General features: G+C 42.2%; 1 protein-coding gene across 1 annotated transcript in view; it reads left to right on the top strand.

Annotated features, from left to right (window-relative positions):
* Positions 1-22084, top strand: part of sdk1b (sidekick cell adhesion molecule 1b) — a 405910-nt gene that overhangs the window by 175724 nt on the left and 208102 nt on the right. The window contains exon 6 of the mRNA XM_056461991.1: positions 1847-1980. Coding sequence (XP_056317966.1) covers positions 1847-1980 — 134 coding nt within the window. The remainder of the gene's footprint in view (positions 1-1846; positions 1981-22084) is intronic.

Here is a 22084-nt window from a genome sequence, read left to right on the forward strand (position 1 = left end):
GCTTTAATTTTGACATATTTCTGAATTTTTTTTAAATATTTGGACTAGAAACAAGACAAAAACTCTTAGAAGGAAAGCATTTTTGCAGTGTGTTAATTTTCTAAAATGTTAGCAATTGTTTGCAATAGCCTTGTTCAAATACTGTAAAGATACTTTTTATCTGAATGTGCATTGTTATAATTTCACATGACATATCTAATACCGGTCACACACTTAGGAGAAATATAATATTATTTGCTATAAAACAATGCAGATGGCATGGAAGAAATTTGAACAATGTCCCGGCTAGCCAAAACCTGTGAAAAATTTGAAGCAATAAAAAAACATTCCAATCCCCTATTAATTTTGCGACATTTGCTTGATTATGTATTGAATTGAGTGACTGCAGAATCGCTAAATTGTAGAGGACCTGCTCAACTGAACAGATTCCTGTTTTTCTGTTCATTAATGGTAGGGCGAGACAGAATCTGCAGACATTTTTTGCTATTTCTTCTGAGAATTTAGTAAAAAATCTGTGGATTTGTGTAGAATAAATTTAGAAGCATCATAACTAAACTTAATATATGAAATAAGAAAATTAAACCTTTTTAAACTTTTATATAATGTTTACAATGCAAATCCAATTAGATCTATTTATTTGGTAAACAAAGCAAGTATCTTATAAAATATCTACTAAAAGACAGAAAATATTACTTTACAAACTGTATTGTAACTAAATCATATGAACATTTTCATATTAGTCAATAATATTACTGAAATTATTTGAAAATCTGAATAAAAATAAGTTTACACACATTCACACAAGTAAATAAATAGACTCAATGATGGACTAAAAATCTGCAGAAATCTAGGGATTTCTGTGCACGCAGATTTCGTGTTGGCCTAATTAAAGGTCATAAAAACTCAGCTTTTAAGTCAACGAAAGTCATGGAAAAGTCAGTGAGCTTAATATCTGGCTTCTATTTGGCCTAAAGATGCCTTCTAAATTCACTGTAAACAATGGCTTCCCTTAGCTTATTGCTTTATGTCAAACATATATCAGTTTTCACAGTGACAATTCACCTCATATAGTCTGACAACATGTCCATCTAAAGTCGATATAGATATCTTTTTTTACATTATGTGAATTAAAGTTGCTATGTGTTAGCATTTTTTTGTTCCTGTTTCCTTGTACTTCACTTTTAGAAAAGGCCTTTGGGTTTCTCCCAGGGCGTCTGACGGACAGGATTATAATTTGGCTGGGCTTTTCTGCAGGTTCTCCGGGTGTACCGCTGACACTTCAGTCACGGCGACTACAGCGCGGAGCTCTTAGTGCTTTTAAAAACTTGCCTGTCATAAAGGTGCGATTGTGTCATGTGTGTGTGAAAATCTGAAAGCACTTTTATTGACGTTTCTCAAAAGAGCGCTATTGAATGCCGACTATAGAGGAACACGAAAGCACACTCTCCCCTCTTTTCTTATTCATTTTGTTGTGTTTTTCTTCAGCGAGTTATTTTTTTTATCCTGTCCTCGAGAGATATAAAAATATCGGTCGGGAAAGTGACAAAAGCCTCGGTTAATGTAAGTGGATGTGAGCGCGTGTTTGTGCATGTTCATTTTCGGCGTATTGATTTGCGCACGTGTGCTGAATGAGTAATTATCACATTGCCCTCTTGCTGATGAGAGACCAGCCAGAACTAAAACAATAAAACGCTCATGTGCTTTACTTCTCAGTTTTACAAATAAGTGAACTGATTTGCCACGGCTCACCCTGAGATTATAAAGGAAATGACAACACAAATGGATGGTCTTGCACATCATTTTTACACGTGTTTTTTGTGTGTGTGTGTGTTTTTTCTGGTTTCAGAGCTATAACATTGGACAATCAGCTGGTGGTGTTGAGTACAGCAGCGGCAGACGCGGGGCGCTATTATGTACAGGCTGTCAATGAACGTAATGGGGAAAACAAAACCAGTCCTTCCATTTACCTGAGCATAGCAAGTAAGTTGTTTTTGTCATTTATTTTGTTTTGCCATATTTACTTATTTGTAAATGTATTTATATGTGTGAGTATGTGTGTGCGTATATGTACTAGCTAGTACAATGTCTTGTAGGCCTACATTTTAAAATTGTTAAACATGTTTCAGGCAGGTTTTTTTTGTGATAGTATATTAATGCTGTAGAGTTTTTGGCTACAGTGCACTGATTGTGTTTCTGTTGTATTTTTTTACTTTTACCTGTTGTGCTTTTTACTTTATTTTTGTTTTTAAGGTGGTATGTTAAATATATAGAAAGATTGTATGGGTTACAAATGTAGTTGTGTGCATAATTATATTGGCACTGGGCGATGTGCTATTAATCAAATCCAAAAATAAAGTTTATGAAGTATATGTGATACTCACACATACATTGAAGCAAAGTAGTTCTATTAGTTTAGTTTTATACCAATTGTCATTTTCCAAAAAAAAAAAATGCAATAAAAAGTACAATATTTTTATTTAATATAAAGAATAAATTTGATCAGACTTCAAACAAATCAAACAAAGATTAACATTTTACCTAAACTGATGAATAATGAGTCCAGTTAATCCAGAGTAGAAAAAAAGGTTAAAAAATGTAAAAATCCTACAGAAAGAAATCTGTAACCGGGTTAACAGTACATTACATTAATATATACAGTTAATAACTGTAAATTGATTTTTAAATAATTCCCTGCATGACCTTTTTGTTGACATTACTGTGGTTGTTTAGAGTTTTAGGTTACATCTAATGTTGATAAATAATGTGCATTGCATTATTTACATGTTATGTGTGTTAACATGATGGTGTTTATTAGTTGTGTGAACGACACACCTTCTAAACTACTTGACAAAAGTCTAGTCACCTGTCCAAATTTTAGGAACAGCAAATAATAAAATGACTTCTAGTTGATCATTTGGTATCAGAAGTGGCTTATATAAAAAGCAAAGGCCTCTAGATATCACTTATCTTACCAAAATAAAATATAATCATGCTTGGAGGACTGTATCCATACATCTCTGCAATGACTCAAATAACTTATTAATAAAGTCATCTGGAATGGCAAAGAAAGTGTTCTTGCAGGACTCCCAGAGTTCATCAAGTTTCTTTGGATTCATTTTCAATGCCTCCTCTATCTTACCCCAGACATGCTCAATAATGTTCATTTCTGGTGACTGAGCTGGCCAATCCTGAAGCACCTTGACCTTTGCTTTCAGGAACTTTCCAGTGAAGTAATTATTGCTTCCTCTTACAACTAGGATCAACGACAAGTCTTTTGTCAGGTAGTGTATATATTAGAGTGTTTCTCAGCTTGTGGGAAAAGATGTTTGTGATGAGATTTGGTTCATCTTCCTGTAGGACTTTCTCATCTTTACCTGCTTATGGTTGTGTTTTTGTTTGTGTAACGAAACGTCCTGGTTACGTACGTAACCCACGTTCCCCGAATAGGGAACGGAGACGTGTGTCTGTTATTAAACAGACTTTTGGGAGTGCTTTAGACGACCAATCACATCTGAAGATAAGAAAACGGGCCAATGAAATGCCAATTGAATTGGCGGAGCTTAGCTCCACAGCTGAAACTGATGAGCCAATTAGGGCTATATCAGTCGGCTGCTGGAGCCAGCTCATCAGAATTTGCCTGCTGAAGAGCCGATCGCTCAGCTCCCAGCTGGAGACTCAGGTGCTGTGGCAGTGGAGACACACGTCTCCGTTCCCTATTCGGGGAACGTGGGTTACGTACGTAACCAGGACGTTCCCCTTCATATGGGAACTTCAACGTGTGTCTGTTATTAAACAGACTTTTGGGAGACTGTATGGAAAGTGCCACAGCAGCTAAGCCTGTCGCGTCCCTGATGTGTAGTTTGCCAAGCCAAAGCGTGAGCGCACTGACATCACCAAGAGCGCAACCTTCCAACGTCCCCTAGGCCCAACATATTACCATTTCATGGGAATAAAAGTTTTAAATCGGGGGTCGTAAGTGTGCTTTTACCTAGCTAATATAGACTAGGGATTTTGGAAATACGACAGTACGTTGGGAAAGCGTGCCAGTCCCCGAAGGGGGAGGACGCAGCGGAGACCACCTGCTACCCTAAAAGGGGAGACCTGATGGTAAGGAGACATATGGACTAGCCCTAATGAGGGGGAGTGCTACATATGATAAGCTGGTTAGCGGTTTAGGGAAGACACGGGACCGCCTAATAAGGGAGAACACACCGTGGTAATAATGCATATGACATCACCAAATGGGGATGCACATAGCTGGCACCGATCCTCAATATGCGTGTAGACCTAATGGGCATACCAACCGCACACTGAGCCATGCACTCGACTCCTCCGCTGAGTCGATGCTGGGGGCCTCGGAGGAATTCTCTAGGGTTCGCCTGAAAAGGGAAACTTACTAGTAGAATAGGAAAAAGCGCACGCATCTCCGGTTTAGGGAGCCTGGCGCAGCAAGCGTTTGTGACACCGAGCTTAATTCTCCCCCGATTGATTGGGATTTCCCAATAACCGGGAGAAAACGGCTCCACTCGGAGGTTATAAAACCTCGCAAATGTGTTAGGTGTCGCCCAACCCGCAGCTCTGCAGATATCTGTGAGAGAGGCGCCGCGTGCTAACGCCAATGAGGAAGCGACACCTCTAGTGGAGTGCGCTCTCACGTTAGGAGGGCGCGGCTCGCCCTGGCATTGATAAGCGAGGGCGATGGCATCAACTAACCAGTGGGCCAACCTCTGTTTTGACACGGCACTTCCCGTCTGCCGGCCACCATAACAGATAAAGAGCTGTTCACATGATCTTACATTTTGCGTTCGTTCCACGTAAAGGCGCAAAGCGCGAACGGGACAAAGCAGTGAGTGGGCTGAGCCTGCCTCCTCCGCAGGCAGCGCTTGCAGGTTCACCACCTGATCTATAAATGGGGTGGTAGGAACCTTGGGCACATAGCCAGGTCGGGGTCTCAGGACAACGTGAGAGTAACCCGGCCCGAATTCAAGGCACGATTCGCTGACCGAAAATGCCTCCAGATCCCCAACTCTCTTGAATGGCGCCAATGCGATCAGCAGAGCTGTCATAATGACAGAATACAGAATCGAGTGGCTAAAACAGATCTCTCTGCAGCCACCAGGACTAAAGAGAGATCCAAGAGGGCATGAGAGGGGGGCGGGATGGATTTAATCGCCGCGCGCCTCTGAGGAATCGGATGATTAGATCATGCTTCCCGAGCGTGTTGCCATCCACCGCGTCATGATGAGCGGAGATGCCGCCACGTAAACCTTCAGTGTGGAGGGTGACAGCCTACGCTCCAGCTTATCCTGAAGGAAGGATAACACAATGCTAATCTGGCAAGTTCGGGGGTCTTCTCGGGGAGAAGCGCACCACTCAGAGAATAGACTCCACTTCAGGGCGTAGGCATGCCTCGTAGAGGGTGCTCTAGCCTGAGTGATGGTGTTAAGTACCGCGGGCGGTAAGTCACCAAAGTCCTCCGCGCTCCGTCTATGGACCACACGTGGAGGTTCCAGAGATCTGGGCGTGGGTGCCAGATGGTGCCCCGTCCCTGAGAGAGGAGGTCCTCCCTTAGGGGAATGCGCCAAGGAGGGGCCGCCGCGAGGAGTGTGAGCTCCGAAACCCAGGTCCGGTTGGGCCAGAGGGGCGCAACAAACAAGACCTGCTCCTCGTCCTCCCTGACTTTGCACAAAGTTTGTGCGATTAGGCTCACTGGGGGAAACGCATATTTGCGCGTGCCCGATGGCCAGCTGTGAGCCAGTGCATCCGTGCCGAGGGGGGCCTCGGTCAGGGAATAAAACAGCTGGCAATGTGCGTTCTCGGTGGAAGCAACAGATCGATCTGGGCTTCCCCAAAGCGCGCCCATATCAGCTGGACCGAATCGGGGTGGAGTCTCCATTCTCCTCGGGACACTAGCTGCCGTGAGAGCGCATCGGCTGCACGGTTGAGCTCGCCCGGGATGTGAATGGCACACAGTGATTTCAGCCGCGTGTGACTCCAAAGGAGCAGACGGCGAGCGAGCTGAGGCATGCGGCGAGAGCGCATACCCTCCATATGGTTGATATAAGCCACCGCCGCCATGCTGTCCGTCCTGACCAGCATGTGTTTCTGCTCCAACACCGGAAAAAAGCGGCGGAGAGCCAGATACACTGCCAACAGCTCCAGGCAGTTGATATGCCAATGCAGGCGGGGTCCGGACCTCGAACCCGCGGCTGCATGCTCGTTGCACACGGCCCCCCAGCCCGTGCTGGAGGCATGTGTCATTACGACAACATGCCTGGATACTAGCCCTAGGGGCACTCCGGCCCGTAGAAAAGACAGATCCGTCCAGGGGCTGAGGGTGCGGAGACACAGCAGAGTGATGTTCACCCGGTGCGTACCCGCGCGCCATGCCCGTCTGGGGACTCGATCGCGAAGCCAACGCTGAAGTGGTCTCATATGAAGCAAACCGAGCGGCGAGACCGCGGCTGCGGATGCCATATGCCCCAGGAGCCTCTGAAAACATTTCAGTGGGACCACTATCTTCCTGTGGAGCTCGTTACACAGGAAAGCATTAGCCTGGCACGCTCCTCGGAGAGGCGCGCAACCATAGCAACCGAATCCAGCTCCAGCCCGAGGTAAGAGATCCTCTGCACAGGGCAAAGTTTGCTCTTCTCTCGGTTGACCTGAAACCCCAACTGGTCGAGGTGCCGAAGCACTTTGACTCTGTGCATAATCAACTGATCGCGAGAGGAGGCTAAAATGAGCCAGTCATCGAGATAGTTGAGTGTGCGGATGCCCGCAAGCCGCAGTGGCGCAGAGCACCCTCCACGAGCTTGGTGAAAACCCGCGGAGACAGAGAGAGCCCGAAGGGGAGGACTTTGTACTGCCACGCTCGTCCTTCGAACGCAAACCGGAGAAAAGGGCGGTGGCGTGGAAGAATAGAGACATGAAAATACGCGTCCTTCAGGTCTATGGCTGCAGACCAATCTTGTGGACGGACGCTCTGAAGCAAGCGTTTCTGCGTAAGCATTCTGAAAGCATTTAGTATAAATGACAGTTCAGTCTGCGCAGATCTAGGATTGGTCTTAACCCCCCGCTCTTTTTTGGGCACGATGAAATACGGGCTGTAGAACCCGGACTCCATCTCGGCTGGAGGGACCTGCTCGATTGCGTCCTTCGCCAGGAGGACCGCAATCTCCTCTCGCAAGACAGGGGCGCTCACGGGGATCACCCTCGTGAAAAGGACACCCGTGAACTTGGGAGGGCGAATAGCGAACTGAATCGCATAGCCGAGTCTGACCGTCCGTATGAGCCACCGCGATGCGCTGGGCAGCGCTAACCAGGCTGGCAGAGCGCGCGCTAATGGCACCATCGGAGCGATCACTGACGTGCCAGCGGAGGGGCAGCTCGGGATGGGAGTGCTCATCCCGGGAAGCGGTGCGTCCCGGGGAAGAGCTGAAAATAAGAGAATTTCTCTTACCTTCCTCCCTGGATCCCGTGGTGAGGCCAGAGTGAGAGAAAGGAGTCCGTCCTGCTGCACTCTGAGGGCCTGAGGCGAAGGGTCCCGGTGCTGCGAGCTGAAAGGCGGAGCGTCCCAGACTGGCAGTACTCGGGCTCGCGCATCCGGAGAGAGAGGAAACTGCTCTTTTGGAAATTTGGTTGCCGCCAGCCCAGGGGCCGGCAGCGAGGAGTTTAAAGTCGTTGTGGACTGATTTAATAATCCTCGGCCCCCCACCGAGGAAAGAGCAGGTCCCCTCTTTTCCGAATGGCCCGTCCCAGGAACGCTTCGCGGTCCGTTTACTGGACTTAGCGGCGCCCTGGGGCGGGGGCGTTGCAGTCCCGCGGGAGGCTCGGCATTGCCGCCTGGCCGGAGCGGGCAGCGAAAGCGGAGCAGATGAAGCCGCGGGTGGACGCCCTCGGCAAAGAGCAACCGCAGCGGAAGGGGCAGCGGGAGGAGCAGTTTTTCGAGCCCGCTGATAGATGACCTCACCCCTCGCCTTGGACTGCTTTTCACCGCGGAGAATTCCTGGGTGAACTCCCCGACGGTGTCGCCGAAAAGGCCGGCCTGGGATACGGGAGCGTTAAGAAAGCAAGCTTTGTCAACGTCTCTCATATAGCCAAGCTCAGCCAGGGGTGGCATTCCTGGACCACTAATGTGGCCATCGTCTTCCCCAGGGCACGAGCAGCCGATTTAATAGTCATGAGAGCATAATCGGTTGCCGTGCGGAGCTCATGCAGCAAGCCTGGGGGAGAACCGCCCTCCTGCATCTTGGCCAGCTTCTCGGCTTGGTAGCGTTGATAGGTGGCCATAGCGTGCAGAGCGGAGGCGGCCTGGCCCGCAGCAGTGCAGGCTCTGGCCGTGAGAGACTCAGATAACCTGCACGCTTTGGAAGGGAGTGAGGGCGAACCTCTCCGAGTGGAGCAGCTCTGCGGACAGAGCACGCTCCGCCTGGGGAATCGCCTCATAACCCCTGGCCGCTCCGTCATCAAGGGAGGTGAGAGCGGGAGCGCACGAGGACCGGGCAGAAAAATGTGCCCTCCATGCCTGCGTGAGCTCTCTGTGTACCTCCGGGAAGAAGGGGACGGGGGGTCTAAAAGGCTTCGCCTTCTTCACCCCCACGTAACACCCATCTAAGCGGTCCGGCCCCGGTTCTGGGGGACAAGCCATCTCCAGTCCCACGGCCGAAGCAGCCCGGAATAACACGGCTAACATGTCCGACTCCAGATCCGAAACCTCACTGATAACCCCGGAGGGTGGCAGGGGGTCCGGATCTTCATCAGAGCATGTCAGCCCGCCCTCCGATGCAGCGATGGACATCACGTCCCCGGTGTCATCTAATGAGAGCGCGGCCAACCCAGAGGATGGACCAGCGCTAACACTCGAAGCAGAAACAGAGCGTACTGACGAGGAGCGAGGGGTCCGCGGGCCCGAAGGCGACGGATTAGCCCCCACTGTAACCCTCAGGCCTGCCCGAGTGCTAACCGCTTGGCGGGGAGCAGCAGGGGTGACTTGCCCTAATAAAAGAGCTCGCCGCGACCTCAGTTGCGCAACAGTCAAGCCATCGCAATGCGGGCAAGAACTGTCCGCGAGCACCGCATCAACATGTTGGACCCCCAAGCATGTGACGCAGTACTCGTGCCTGTCATCCGGGGAGAGGAAACCACCGCATCCAGAAACGCACGGTCGAAACGACATCTTTAAAAAGACGCGCTGCACGACCGTGTGCTCTCTTAGGGAATTCTGCTCTTTTAACAAACTGCTCTTTCAGGTCACCAGCGAAACGCCAAGGGGACGGGAAACCCAGCTCGACCGCCGCTAGAACGTCTTCCCTCGCACTGGTGAGAATAATGCTTTCTTCAATGTTGGAAGTCAGCTCAGCAGAAGGGTTCTTCAGTCTCAGATCGGGTCTGAAGCAACAATTCTGATGAGCTGGCTCCAGCAGCCGACTGATATAGCCCTAATTGGCTCATCAGTTTCAGCTGTGGAGCTAAGCTCCGCCAATTCAATTGGCATTTCATTGGCCCGTTTTCTTATCTTCAGATGTGATTGGTCGTCTAAAGCACTCCCAAAAGTCTGTTTAATAACAGACACACGTTGAAGTTCCCATATGAAGGGGAACCTAGGATGTGTAGATGTTCGTACTTCAAAACACTAGCGTATGATACTATTTATTAATGAAATTCTGTAGTTTACTGTGACATTGAGACATTATTTTTCACTACCTCCAAGTTGTAAGAGCAACAAATAATAACTTAAGTAACTTCTAGTTGATCATTTGGAAAAGTGGCAAAATGTGGATTTTTTTTTCCCATGAATAATCTGTTGAACTGCATCCCAATCATCACAAATACTGCAGAAGACCTATTGAAGACCGCATGGAGCTAAGATTCTCGTAGAAATTAGTCAAGTTTGGGGATGGAAAAATCATGGTTTGGGGTTACATTCAGTATGCGAGAACTCTGCAGAGTGGAGGGCAACATCAACAGCCTGAGGTATCAAGACAGTTGTGCTGCCCATTACAATACAAACCACAGGAGAGGGCAAATTCTTCAGCAGGATAACTCTGCTTATCATACTTCAGCTCCACATCAAAGATCCTGAAAGCAAAGAAGGTCAAGGTGCTCCAGGATTGGCCAGCCCAGTCACCAAACATGAATATTATTGAGTGTCTCAGGTAAGATGGAGCAGGTATTGAAGATCTTTGCCATTACAGATGACTTTATTAATAAGTTATTTGAGTCATTGCAGAGATGTGTGGTTGCAGTCATCCAAACTCATGGGAGTCAAACACAATATTCATTGTTTTTCCACTGCATTATGACCCTATATTCTATACTGTACACTATTTCTGTTAAGTGATAAAGTCTGGTAAGACTTTTGTCTTAACAAAGTCAGACCTTACTGTCCTAATTAAATAATTAAAAATCAAGGCATGATCATATTTTATTTTGGTAAAAAAAAAAGCGTAATCTGGAGGCCTTTGCCTTTCATATAAGACACTTCTGATACCAAATGATCAACTAGAAGTCAATTTATTAATTGTTGTTCCTAAAACTTGGATAGAAGACAAGACTTTTGTCAGGTATTATAACCGTATTTATAACTGTAAAGTTCTGGCAAACACAGCTGCCAATTTGGCAGTGTAATAACAGTGCGGTGTAAGAATAGTAGTCTTATAATTTTTCTATAGCTACACACATAAATGTATGTAATATTGCAGTACACCAACCTTACATTAAGAAATCGGTTTAACAGCACTTTTAATATAGTAAGAAACAATACTAACAAATCATAATGTACTATTTAAAATACAGTTAATTGGTGGGTAAAACTCATTAAACTCCACGATTCATGTACAGTATTAGCCTGCATATATTCAGATTTTAATTAGCGACTGATCATTAAGCATTATATGTTTCTTAATTACTTAATAATGAACGTTATTTGATCTGTTAATGAGAAAAGTGTTGCTTGAAACAAATGTTGTAGGTTAATTCGCTGTTGTAGAAGGTTATCAGTTCTATGCCACAGCTATATTACAGTTAAGTCCTATCAGATGCTACATGATGTTAAATAGTATACAGTTACATGGCTTTGTAGGTCATCAGTGCCTGTATACAGCAACATGATTCGATTTTAGATTAGATTAATAAGCTGGTGGGTTTGTATTGGTGTACGATTAAAAGTGTTATGTGAGAAGGTAATATTGTTCATGTTGTTCTCATTCACATCGGCTCTCGGGACAAAAGTATTGATGTTTTTTTTTTTAAGTGGATGTGCTTTTAAATTAAACACATTGACCCTCTGCTTCACCTTTCATATTTTCAGTCGTATTGTCAATATGCTGCAGGAACACTAGTGCGTGTTGTGTGGCACATTAGTTTTTAAAGGACATTAATTTTGTCCTCGCGCATGAAGGAGAAAGTTGCTCCTAATTAAAGCCATTGTTTTTTTTCTTCCTTCCAAACCTTTCTGTTTAAACAACCAGTTACTTTTTAAAAGAGCGGTATCAAAAGTATAGTGCGGCAATGAACAGTTCAAGTGAATGTAAAAGAAAAGGAACAAAAGGGTAAGGAAAACGTTTCACTTAAAAATCATCTCTTTTAGTCATTAGTTCCTGTATAGTATTTTAGGGGACGAGAGGTTCACCGCTGTCAATCACAATCCACCGTTTGGAGAAATGTCATTTTTCCTGATCAAAAATTTAGAGGAAGGAGATGTTGAAAGTAGTTTTAAAGCATGTGAAGTTCTGCAAACAGAGGTTTTTTGAGTTGAATGAATATGACAAGGACACCAGAAGGGTAGAGAACAAAGAAACAACGAGGAGAGAGTTAACAGCGGGAGGCATTTAAAAATAAAAATCGCTTCTTTTTAATTGATTTATTTTTACTTTCTGCAATTGACCTTTAAGAAGTCTATGAGCTTTTAGGATTTTATTTTTATTTGTCCATATTGGTGTTTTGGAGCTTTTTTGGCTACTCTTTGGTTGCTAGGATTAAAATTTCAGCAGGCGCACAGCAGGGCTTTTAGAAACTGGAAAATACTTACCTAGATTTAAAAGGGGCCAGAGCCCCGGTGTGATGTGTGTGTTTTTTTTAAATATTGGGGCTTGGTTTGCATTCGAAAATACTGTTTAGGGTAGGTTGTGTTAAGTGGTTAGGATAGACAAGACAATATTAGTAGAGTTATTTAGAAGAGAATGCAATTTGCACTATAAAAATATGAATATTTCTTGAACTTTTTAGTAAATTTGTTCTTTTGGTGTTTCTTTGTGATTTTTATGAAGGAAGGAAAAAATGAACAAGTGAATGAATGAGCAAACACCAGTTCATCAAGCTAACTCAGTAATGTCTCCTTAGAGATTAGCATTCACTAAAAAATTTCTTGCTGCCTTATTTTTTTTCATTCATTAATTTTCCTTCGATTTAGTCCCTTTATTCATCAGGAATGAACTACCAACTTATGCAGCATATGTTTTACACAGTGGATGCCCTATCTACTGCAGCCTAGTACTGGGAAACACCCATACACACTCATTCACACACATACACCATGATCAATTTTAGTTTATTTAATTCACCTATAGTGCATGTATTTGGATTATGGGGGAAACCGGAGCACCCTGAGGAAACCCACACCAACACGGGGAGAACATGCAAACTCCACACAGAAATACCAACTGACCCAGCTGGGACTCGAACCAGCGACCCGCTTGCTGTGAGGCAACAGTGCTAACCACTAAGCCACCATATCACCCCCTTATTTTTTTTTTTGTTCAGTCAAATTTAACTTTTCTAGTCATCTCAACTTAAATCAATCAAACTGACTAAAAATATAAAGTTAAACTTCGCATAACTTAAAACATGTAGTTGAAACCTGATTATAGTAACATAAAAGTAACGTTAAATTAACATAAAAAAACATTTGTAGTTATTACTTTTTGTTATATCATTTTGTGTAGTAAAAGTAAATACATTAATGAATGAAAACGTATTGTAAAATGTTACCTAAATAGTTTCAGGGTTGAGAATTTATGTTGTTAGTAACATTGTAATTACATTACAAACTACATTATAAATAATAACTCTTTCATTTATTAATTTTCTTTCTGCTTAATCCCTTTATTCATCAGAGGTCGCGATAGCGGAATGAACTGCCAACTTATCCAGCAAATGTTCTACACAGCGGATGCCCTTCTAGCTGCAACCCATCACTGGGAAAAAGAATTATTCAACCACAATAATAAGATTTTAAATTAAGATCAAAAAGGGGGTAATGCTCACTTAAGCTCTAGAAAGAGTCGCAATGCATTAGGAACTGGGGTGTGAAAGCTTTTCAAGGTAAAATGTACTTATTTTTTCTTCTGAGAAACATGCAAGTATCTTATTGTTTCCCGAAGGGCTGTATACTACATGGGGAACAAAATAAGAAAAATGTGGACATTTTCAACCTGTTTAGTAGTTTTCACCCCAAATACTGAAAGAGCCCCTATTATGCATTATAAAAAGTCATATTTTGGTTTTGAGGGTCTCCAACAACAGGCTGATATGTATGCAAGGTCAAAAAACACTTTCATTGTCTTATAATACAGTATGCATTTATTTTTTAAACTGTCTAACAGTTACTGACAAAGTCCTATACGTGTGCAGTCCTTTCTTTAATAACAAACAGCCAGCAAATCTTGCACTGCGGGGTAGGTTTTTCTATCAAACAAAGCACACGGTTGGCTATACTGTGGTAGTGTTGTAAAAATTAACAGCCACATGTCTGGCTAGTAGTAATCTTCACATCATGATCAATCCCATGATCCCTCGCACTCCGCTAGTGTCTGAAGGGAAAGGCACGTTCACGTTTTACCGGAGCCGGTAGTTCATATTTGGTATTGTTTTGTGTCGACGTCACTACGAACAGGCAAAAGATCGAGACGAACGATGAATCACTTAAACCAGCAGTTGCCAACAGGGGGGTCCCGACCCACAAGGGGGCATCAGCGAGCTCTTTAGGGGGCACTGTCATATTTTTACAATTTTTTAGCAGTGGACAATAAGGAGAATGATCATGTTGCCTTAGTTCATTTCATCCACTGGCTGACCAAAAAATGCATACTGGACCCAGGTGAGGAAGCTCCAAACATTTCAAGTAGGAGCACTAGCAATACTGGAAACACGAAATACCAAGATAGTTACCTGAAGTATGCTTTTATTCCATTTTCTCGAAGCAAAGAATCCCTAACCCAGCCACAGTGCTTTATCTGCGCCAAAGGTCTTACTAACGAATTCATGAGGCCGTCAAAATTAATAAGACATTTGCAGACCACCCATGATTTTCTAGCATAATATCTAAAGTGATGACAAAACAGGAGATTTTGCTGACATTTTAAGATTATAAGGCTGAACGGCATGAAATGCCGTCAGTCTAGAGACATTTTCCCAACACAGACTTATTGTGAATCGGGTCAATCGATAAAATTGGTTGGGTTTAGGGAAGAGGGAGGGTGGGTCAGCCGATCGTTCGCTCAGTCAGTCAGAAAGTCTGTCAAAAAGTGAGTCGACAGCGGCCTCTGGTGGGTTTACGCGAGAACAGCAGGCGCGAATGGCACTCACGAGGGAAATTTGAGATTTCTAAAAGCGTACACGCCGACCTCTGGGGGATTCGCGAAAACAAAAACTGCAGAAGAACGTGCCGCCGGGATGTATTTTGCGGTCTCCGGAAAAGTCCATGGAGGTACGTTTTCAGAATGAGCCTGGGTTGCATTTTCCAGTATTACTCTGTTGCAATAAGGATATCACAATAATTAACAACCCCCCCCAAAAAAGCCAAAGCAAAGGAAACACTACCAGAAACACTTAGAATGTCACTTACCTGTTTTACAATGATTTGATCAACTGTAGTTTGAAATTAATCATTTAAACCAGCAGTTGCCAACAGGGGGTCCCGGCCCACAAGGGGGCCTCAGCGAGCTCTTTGGGGGGGCCGCGTCATATTTAAAAAAAAAAATTTAGCAGTGGACAATAAGGAGAATGATCATGTTGCCTTAGTTCATTTCATCCACTGGCTGACCAAAAAATGTGTAATTCGTTTTCCACAAAATAGACAGAGCCTCACTGATTCGCCTTCAGCAGCTAATAGTAATAACGCAAGCATACTGGACCCAGGTGAGGAAGCTCCAAACATTTCGAGTAGCAGCACTAGCAATACTGGAAACACGAAATACCAAGATAGTTACCTGAAGTATGGTTTTATTCCATTTTCTCGAAGCAAAGAGTCCCTGACCCTGCCAGAATGCTTTATCTGCGCCAAAGTTCTTGCTAAGGAATGCATGAGGCAGTCAAAGTTAGTAAGACATTTGCAGACCACCCATCCCCAATAACGCGACAAGCCCAGAGCATTTTTTGACCACAAGGCGCAAAGGCTTACGTTTTTCAGTTACAAATGACCTACTAATGTTTTGTTTTTATATTTTACATTAGGCTATTAGTTGTGCTTAAACATATCTAGATATAGTAATAACTGTTACATACTGCATGAAAGGTAATTTTCAAAAAAGCCATAATAGGGCCTCTTTAATCCATCATGTTTCCTTCTAGAGCTTCAGTGAGCATTTAAACATTTTTTAATAGCTTTGATTCCATCACTTATAAAATAGTATTTACTATTTGTGAAATTAATGAACAGCACATCACAACATGCTCACATTTTGAGCCATCTATGTTGATATTAAATCCACAACACTGAATCAGAGACAGAAGCATCATAGAGTCAAAATGTTAGAACGCCAAACCAACTTTTAACTTGAACTCACAGGCACACCTTTCATATAGCAACCAAATCTGTTTAAGCATGGAAGTGGAGTGCATGTCACATCTCTCTCTGTCTTGTTCAAGTAAGGCGTGTATTTGGGTGTGTGACTCATCTCTCGCCATGTTGTCTGTGGTTGAGTGAGGCTGAGCAAGACGAGAGAGCAGCATCCATCTGGACCAGACCATCACATCTGGAAAGACACTGACAGAGAGTAGCTTCTCATTTATATTCATAGGTCTTCACATGTGAATTCTGTTTTTAGCGCACGTTAATATTTTGGATCCATTTAAAAAGGCGGATGAAGAACATGAATCAAATCAATAGGCAAGATGTGTTAACACTCTGATACTATGAAAGTTTTAGATTTTCTGGATTAACGTTGCCTAACAACATAAGATCTGGTTGATTCTACACAGTTTTTATTCAGAGAAGTGTGTGTGAAGTCTTACAGGTTAATCTGTGAACATCTAGATAAGAGATCAGTCTGTGACGCATGCAGTACACACACTTAAACAAGCATTTAGAAGTATTTTGACAGTCTGTGTCTTGTTTTTTTTTCTGTTTACATGGCTCGTTAGTGTTTGTGTGCCAGATGTTGATTATGCATGATTTAAAACTAAATTCTTCTGACACTTGTCCCTGGTGTCATATGCATTTTTAATTGTTTCACACAATCTCTGTTTTCCTCTCAGTTTCTCTAGAGATACTGCCAGCGCCTTTCTGTCTATCATTCTGTCAGACATTTCTCTCCTCTCTAACTGTCTGTACTGTAAACATGCAACATCATGAAAGTCAGAAACTATTTGAATGTTTGTGAAAGTCTCTTACACTCACAAAGGCTGCAATTTGATTAGAATTACAGTAATATTGTAAAAATATTTACATTAAAAGAAAAATCTGATTATTTAAAATGTAATTCATTCATTTGATTCAAAACTGGTTTGTTTAACATCATTCAGCATTCAGTGTCCCATGATCCTTTAGAAAGCGGTCTAATATACTAGTTTGATGCTCAAGAAACATTTATGATTGTGCATAATCTCTGATTGTTTTGTGTTTAAATAATGGGAAACTTGTGTGTGAGTGATAGGGCTTGAGTGATAGGGCTCTATTTTGATGATCTAGGTGCAAAGTCCAAAGCGCAGGGTTCAAAAGCATTAAGAGCGTGTCTGAATCCACTTTTGCTATTTAAGGATGGAAAAATCCACTTTGCGCCACGACGCATGGTCTAACAGGGTTGAGCTTATTCTCTTAATGAGTTATGGGTGTGTTTTGAGAATAAACCAATCAGAGTCTTATCTCCTATTCACTTTAAGAGTCAATTGCGTTGTGCCATAGCGCATTTGCTATTTACATGGCGGACTTTGTAAGTGGAAAAACTGAGCGCTTCACTAGCGAGAAAACAGTTAAACAGCATCTGCAGCTCGAGAATGAGAGAATGAGCCTCCTCATTCTTTACTTTCACTCTCTTTCGAGGATAAGGAAACGTGTTGTATGCACAGACATCCATTAGCCTACATAATTAATTTAGTTTGTTAAGTGCAAAGATTTGTTTTAAAACTATTTCTAAATTCAGTTCTAATTTCCAGCAAATGAATAAATGAAAAATAATAATGAAGTGTGGTCAAAAAAGGAGTTATATATCCAAACAGACATGCTATGCCCCATATGGTCCAAATCCTGACAGGTGGGCAAATATAAATATAAATATATAAATAAAGTAATAATAACATTATCCAAAAGCAAGTTGTCCTGAATAAACTGAAAAAAAAAAACGCTGAGATGAAGAAGGCATGAAAGCAGTGATTTTTATATTGATGTAGAAAACAATATTTTTTGTAATATTTTATTCTTTTAATTCTTTTTCATTTGTAAAGATATTTGTGTATTTCTGTGAATCCTGTGTGTATTAACCAATGTGTAAGCGAGGTGCACAACTAACATGCTCTACACTGGACTTTAGACCTGCTCTCAGCTGGTCTATTGTGCAGTCTATTTTAGTTCCTCAAAATAGCACGCTAAACACGCCTCTTTTTTTAGACCAGAACGCCTATGACATAAATATTTAAAATAGGCACTATCCTTATAAATAAACTGCATAGATGCATTGTAAACAACTACATTGTCAACTAAAAAAGCCTCAAAAGTACATTATGTTGTCCAACAGCTGCAATATTTGTCAAACTGTAGAGTGTTTATTGATCTGCTGTCACTCTATGTGGGCGGAGTAATACAGAAGGGTGAAGAGGCTATATAAGTGCTGTTATTGCAGAATATCGCAGGCCTATCAGCCAATCAGATTCCAGAACCAGACAGAACTATTGTATGTATCTGTATATATGTATGTATGTTTGTACAGTATGTAGTGTGTGTGTGAATGATACAAATGATATGTAAATTCAAATATCCATGTAACAAAACTCTTTTGTATACCTTGGTTTTTATGTATGCGTGTAACACACACACACACACACACACACACGCGCACACACGCACACACACACACACAAACACATTGTCAAAACACACTTTTATCTTGTATGTGATTAATGATAATTAATTTTTGGCCAGCTCTAAAGATTAATACATTTTTAGCATTTAGAATATAAAAAAATGTCATTTTTATTGCACAAAAAAGCCAAATAGTGAAATTTTTAAACAGCTGTAAGTTAGATGGTTAATATTTTTAAAACTAATGCTTTTTTGATGATTTGACCAATTTTGACATAAAACATTTCTTTAATGCGTTTCTTTAATGGCTTACATGTATGCGTAACTGTAATTAGCAAGACCTAAACATTAAAAGTGTTTGTGTTAAAGGGCACATAGTTTACTTCTTTTTTATGATTTAATGTTAATATTATGGTTCTTCTGAGTGTGCCAGTTTAGGTTCAGTTTAAAACACAATTCAGATTTTTTTATTATAATGTGTTAAAAAGTGTCATGTTGGGGGCGTGTCCACAGTTCGGTGATTTATGGGTGTGTTGCTTCACATGTAGATTAGTTTCGGCTTCCCGCCCAACGTAACAAGGGGGCGGGGCCATGAGCTCACCCGCTCTGTGTTTGCAACAGAGGCAGACTGAGAGGAGCAGGAGTGAGAGGATGCGCATTCAGTCGTACATGTACGACTCGTACACAGACCAAGCAGAGAGTACTAGTTTAAAGTGTGCTAGTTTAAAGTTCCGAGCTTGTACACTGACACTAATAACCACGCACACTGAATTAACTTTGACTGAGGCACCAGATGCGCCGCTCGAAGCCGCGACACGGCACACCAGACACTCTCTGTGGCGCGGCAGAAACATGAAGTGTCCTGAATCGTCCCGCCACGCATTTTTGAATTCTAAACATAGGTTTCTATCAGGGTACACACAACGGCGCTTCAAGTCTGCAGCGGCGCCCAGCCGTCGACTTGAGTGTACCCTGATAGAAACCTATGTTTAGAATTCTAAAACGCATGCTAGTTAAGATCACAGGGAGCTTCTGGGATCGCGAGAAATGCAAACGGCTGAAGTATAAGGTAGACTCAATGAGAAGTACACATGTTTGCAAACCTACCTAAAGATACAACCAATAATTCCGATGAGAGTGATAATGTGGAGAATATTGATCTTGTGTTGAGCCCAATGAGCCTTGCATCTAAAAATAGAGCTAGGGTGTTCCTTTAGTGATATCGTTTCGACTCACGCTGAAAATGGCGGACAAGAATTAACAAACTGAGGATATGATGACGCGCCTGTCAATCAATATTGGTGGGCGGGGGGACTGCACTCCTACGTAAAGTTGCAGTCGGTTTGAAAACCGCTCCTTTTGGTCCACCGTTTTTATGTTGTTAAATTGAAAAAAAAGCACTGGGTGTGCTTATATCACCCCAATATGACGGTCTATACACCATACATGCACACATGTCTGTCCAAACAGCTTTAAAAGTAGATTTTTAAATAAACAAAAATATCTTCATTTTAAAACATGTGTACTTTGGGTCAAGTGTTCTTTAAAACACACATTTTAACCAAAAGCTAAACACCATTGATGCATTTTGGTATCAAAACTGTGTTTTTGCACAAATGGTGATCATTTCTCAAAGGAAAAAGTGTTAAGTACATTGTTGCCATGTAAGCGTCCCCTTAATTGAATTTCTTTCTACATCACTAGCACACTAAAAGCCAAATTATGTTAGTGTTCATTACATTTCACCGCAAATTTCATTTCTTAAACGTCAAACGTCATCACACCTGTGAAGCCTGTAATCCACTGGAGTTTATTATTATTGTCCTAAACATCTAATCCTCAAGATTAAAGCATATCCAGATCAGGATTAACACATCTGGAAAATGACATCCTCATTAATCTGTAGATGAGATTTATGGCCAACAGTTATTTACAGCCATCTCCGGATCTGTGCTTTGATACATCTCCTCATCCACACCGTTTCAAAAGGGATCTTTTTTTAAATATACTTTTTGATTAATCTGTAAGTATAATACTGGCCTCCTTTTCTGTTTCAATCAAATCTCAAATCAAATCAAATCAAATGGAAGGATTTGATGAAACCCAGGCCTGCTGGGATGTATTACAGGAAAGTAGGTGTTATAATAAAGTATATGAACTTTATGCTTTATGTTGTTGTTGTCGATCATGCACCAATGCTCAAATCAAATCTGTGCACATAAACACATCCCAGAAGGCAATATGTTATTTGTTTATGCTTGTTGAGTAATCAAAACTATAAAGTATAGTTAATTAATAATGCAATTTGTTATGCAGTGAAACGGCGTCTGTTTTGCATCCTTTTTATATTGACTAATGACTGTGCTTCTGATGATCTAATCTGCAATTAAACTTTTGGTCACGGAAATGTCAGGAACTCCACAAGTTTGAGGAAAACTTGATGATCCGTTATGAATGGAAAACATCTGACCTTTAGAAAAGAAGATAAAACATGGTCAATGCCACAAATTTGCTTGTTTGATGAGTGACCTATGATAGTGCAAAATACCGCATTTTTCTTCATTTGCGTTGTAATTTCTAATTAGTTTGGCATTTTGGAAATCGCAGACCTTTGTTTATATCCAGGTATTGATGAAAATAAATCACAGCGACTAGTCACCGGTGTATTTAATCATTTTTCTTGCATATTTATATATATATATATAAAAAACAATCCTCAGGTTATTTTTGCAATGACATTTAATACAGAAATTCTGCATATTTAAATTTGACTTAAAAATGTATTCATTTATTAAAGCGATAAATAAAGTAGTTGGGGCAGCATGGTGGCGCAGGGGGTAGCACAATCACCTCACAGCAAGAAGATTGCTGGTTCGAGCCCCAGATGGGTCAGTTGTCATTTCTGTGTGGAGTTTGAATGTTCTCCCTGTGTTTGTGTGGGTTTCCTCCGGGTGCTCCGGTTTCTCCCACAAATTCAAATAAACATGTGGTATAGGTGAATTGTGTAAGCTAAATGTGTGAATTGAGTGTTTCCTAGTGATGGGTTGCAGCTGGAAGGGCATCCTCTGCATTAAACATAAGCTGGATAAGTTGGCGGTTCATTCCGCTGTGGCGACCTCAGATTAATAAAGGGACTTAGCTGAAAAGAAAGTGAATGATTGAATGAATAATGTAATTGAATGGGTGTTTTTTTTTTTTTGGCTGTTACTCACTATATTGCATCTTTGTGTAACAGATATAATCTATAGTACTAGATAGATTACTATTACTAGATAGTTATTAAAAATATCAAATAAAATATCTATTACTATAAACTAGACTAGGCTTTTTTTAATAACTAGATATTAAAATATAGTTATCAAAACAAACTCTCCCGTCAGCTGGCAGCTGGCCCTCTGCATCTCATGGTCGTCCACTGAAGTTAAGCAGGGCTGCGCTCGGTCACTACCTGGATAGGAGACCACATGGGAAAGCTAGGTTGCTGCTGGAAGTGGTGTTAGTGAGACCAGCAGGGGGCACTCAACCTGAGGTATACTGAGTCTTGATGCTCCAGTATAGTTGGGACACAATACTGTCAGTGAGTGCCGTATTTAGGATTAGATGTTAAACAGAGGTCCTGACTTGTTAAAAGGTCCTAACTGCGTTAAAAATCCTTTGAAAAAGAGTTTGGGTTTAACCGGTATCCTGGCCAAATTTGCCCACTGACCTCTGTCCTTTATGGCCCCCTAACCATCCCCATATCATAATTGATTTTATCGCTCTGTCTTTTCTCAACCAATTAGCTGGTGTGTTGTGTGCAGACTGGTGCAATATGGTTGCCGTCCCGTCATCCAGGTGAATGCTGCACAATGC

The sequence above is a fragment of the Danio aesculapii genome, chromosome 1, assembly GCF_903798145.1.
Source record: "Danio aesculapii chromosome 1, fDanAes4.1, whole genome shotgun sequence".
NCBI classification, from domain to species: Eukaryota; Metazoa; Chordata; class Actinopteri; order Cypriniformes; family Danionidae; genus Danio; species Danio aesculapii.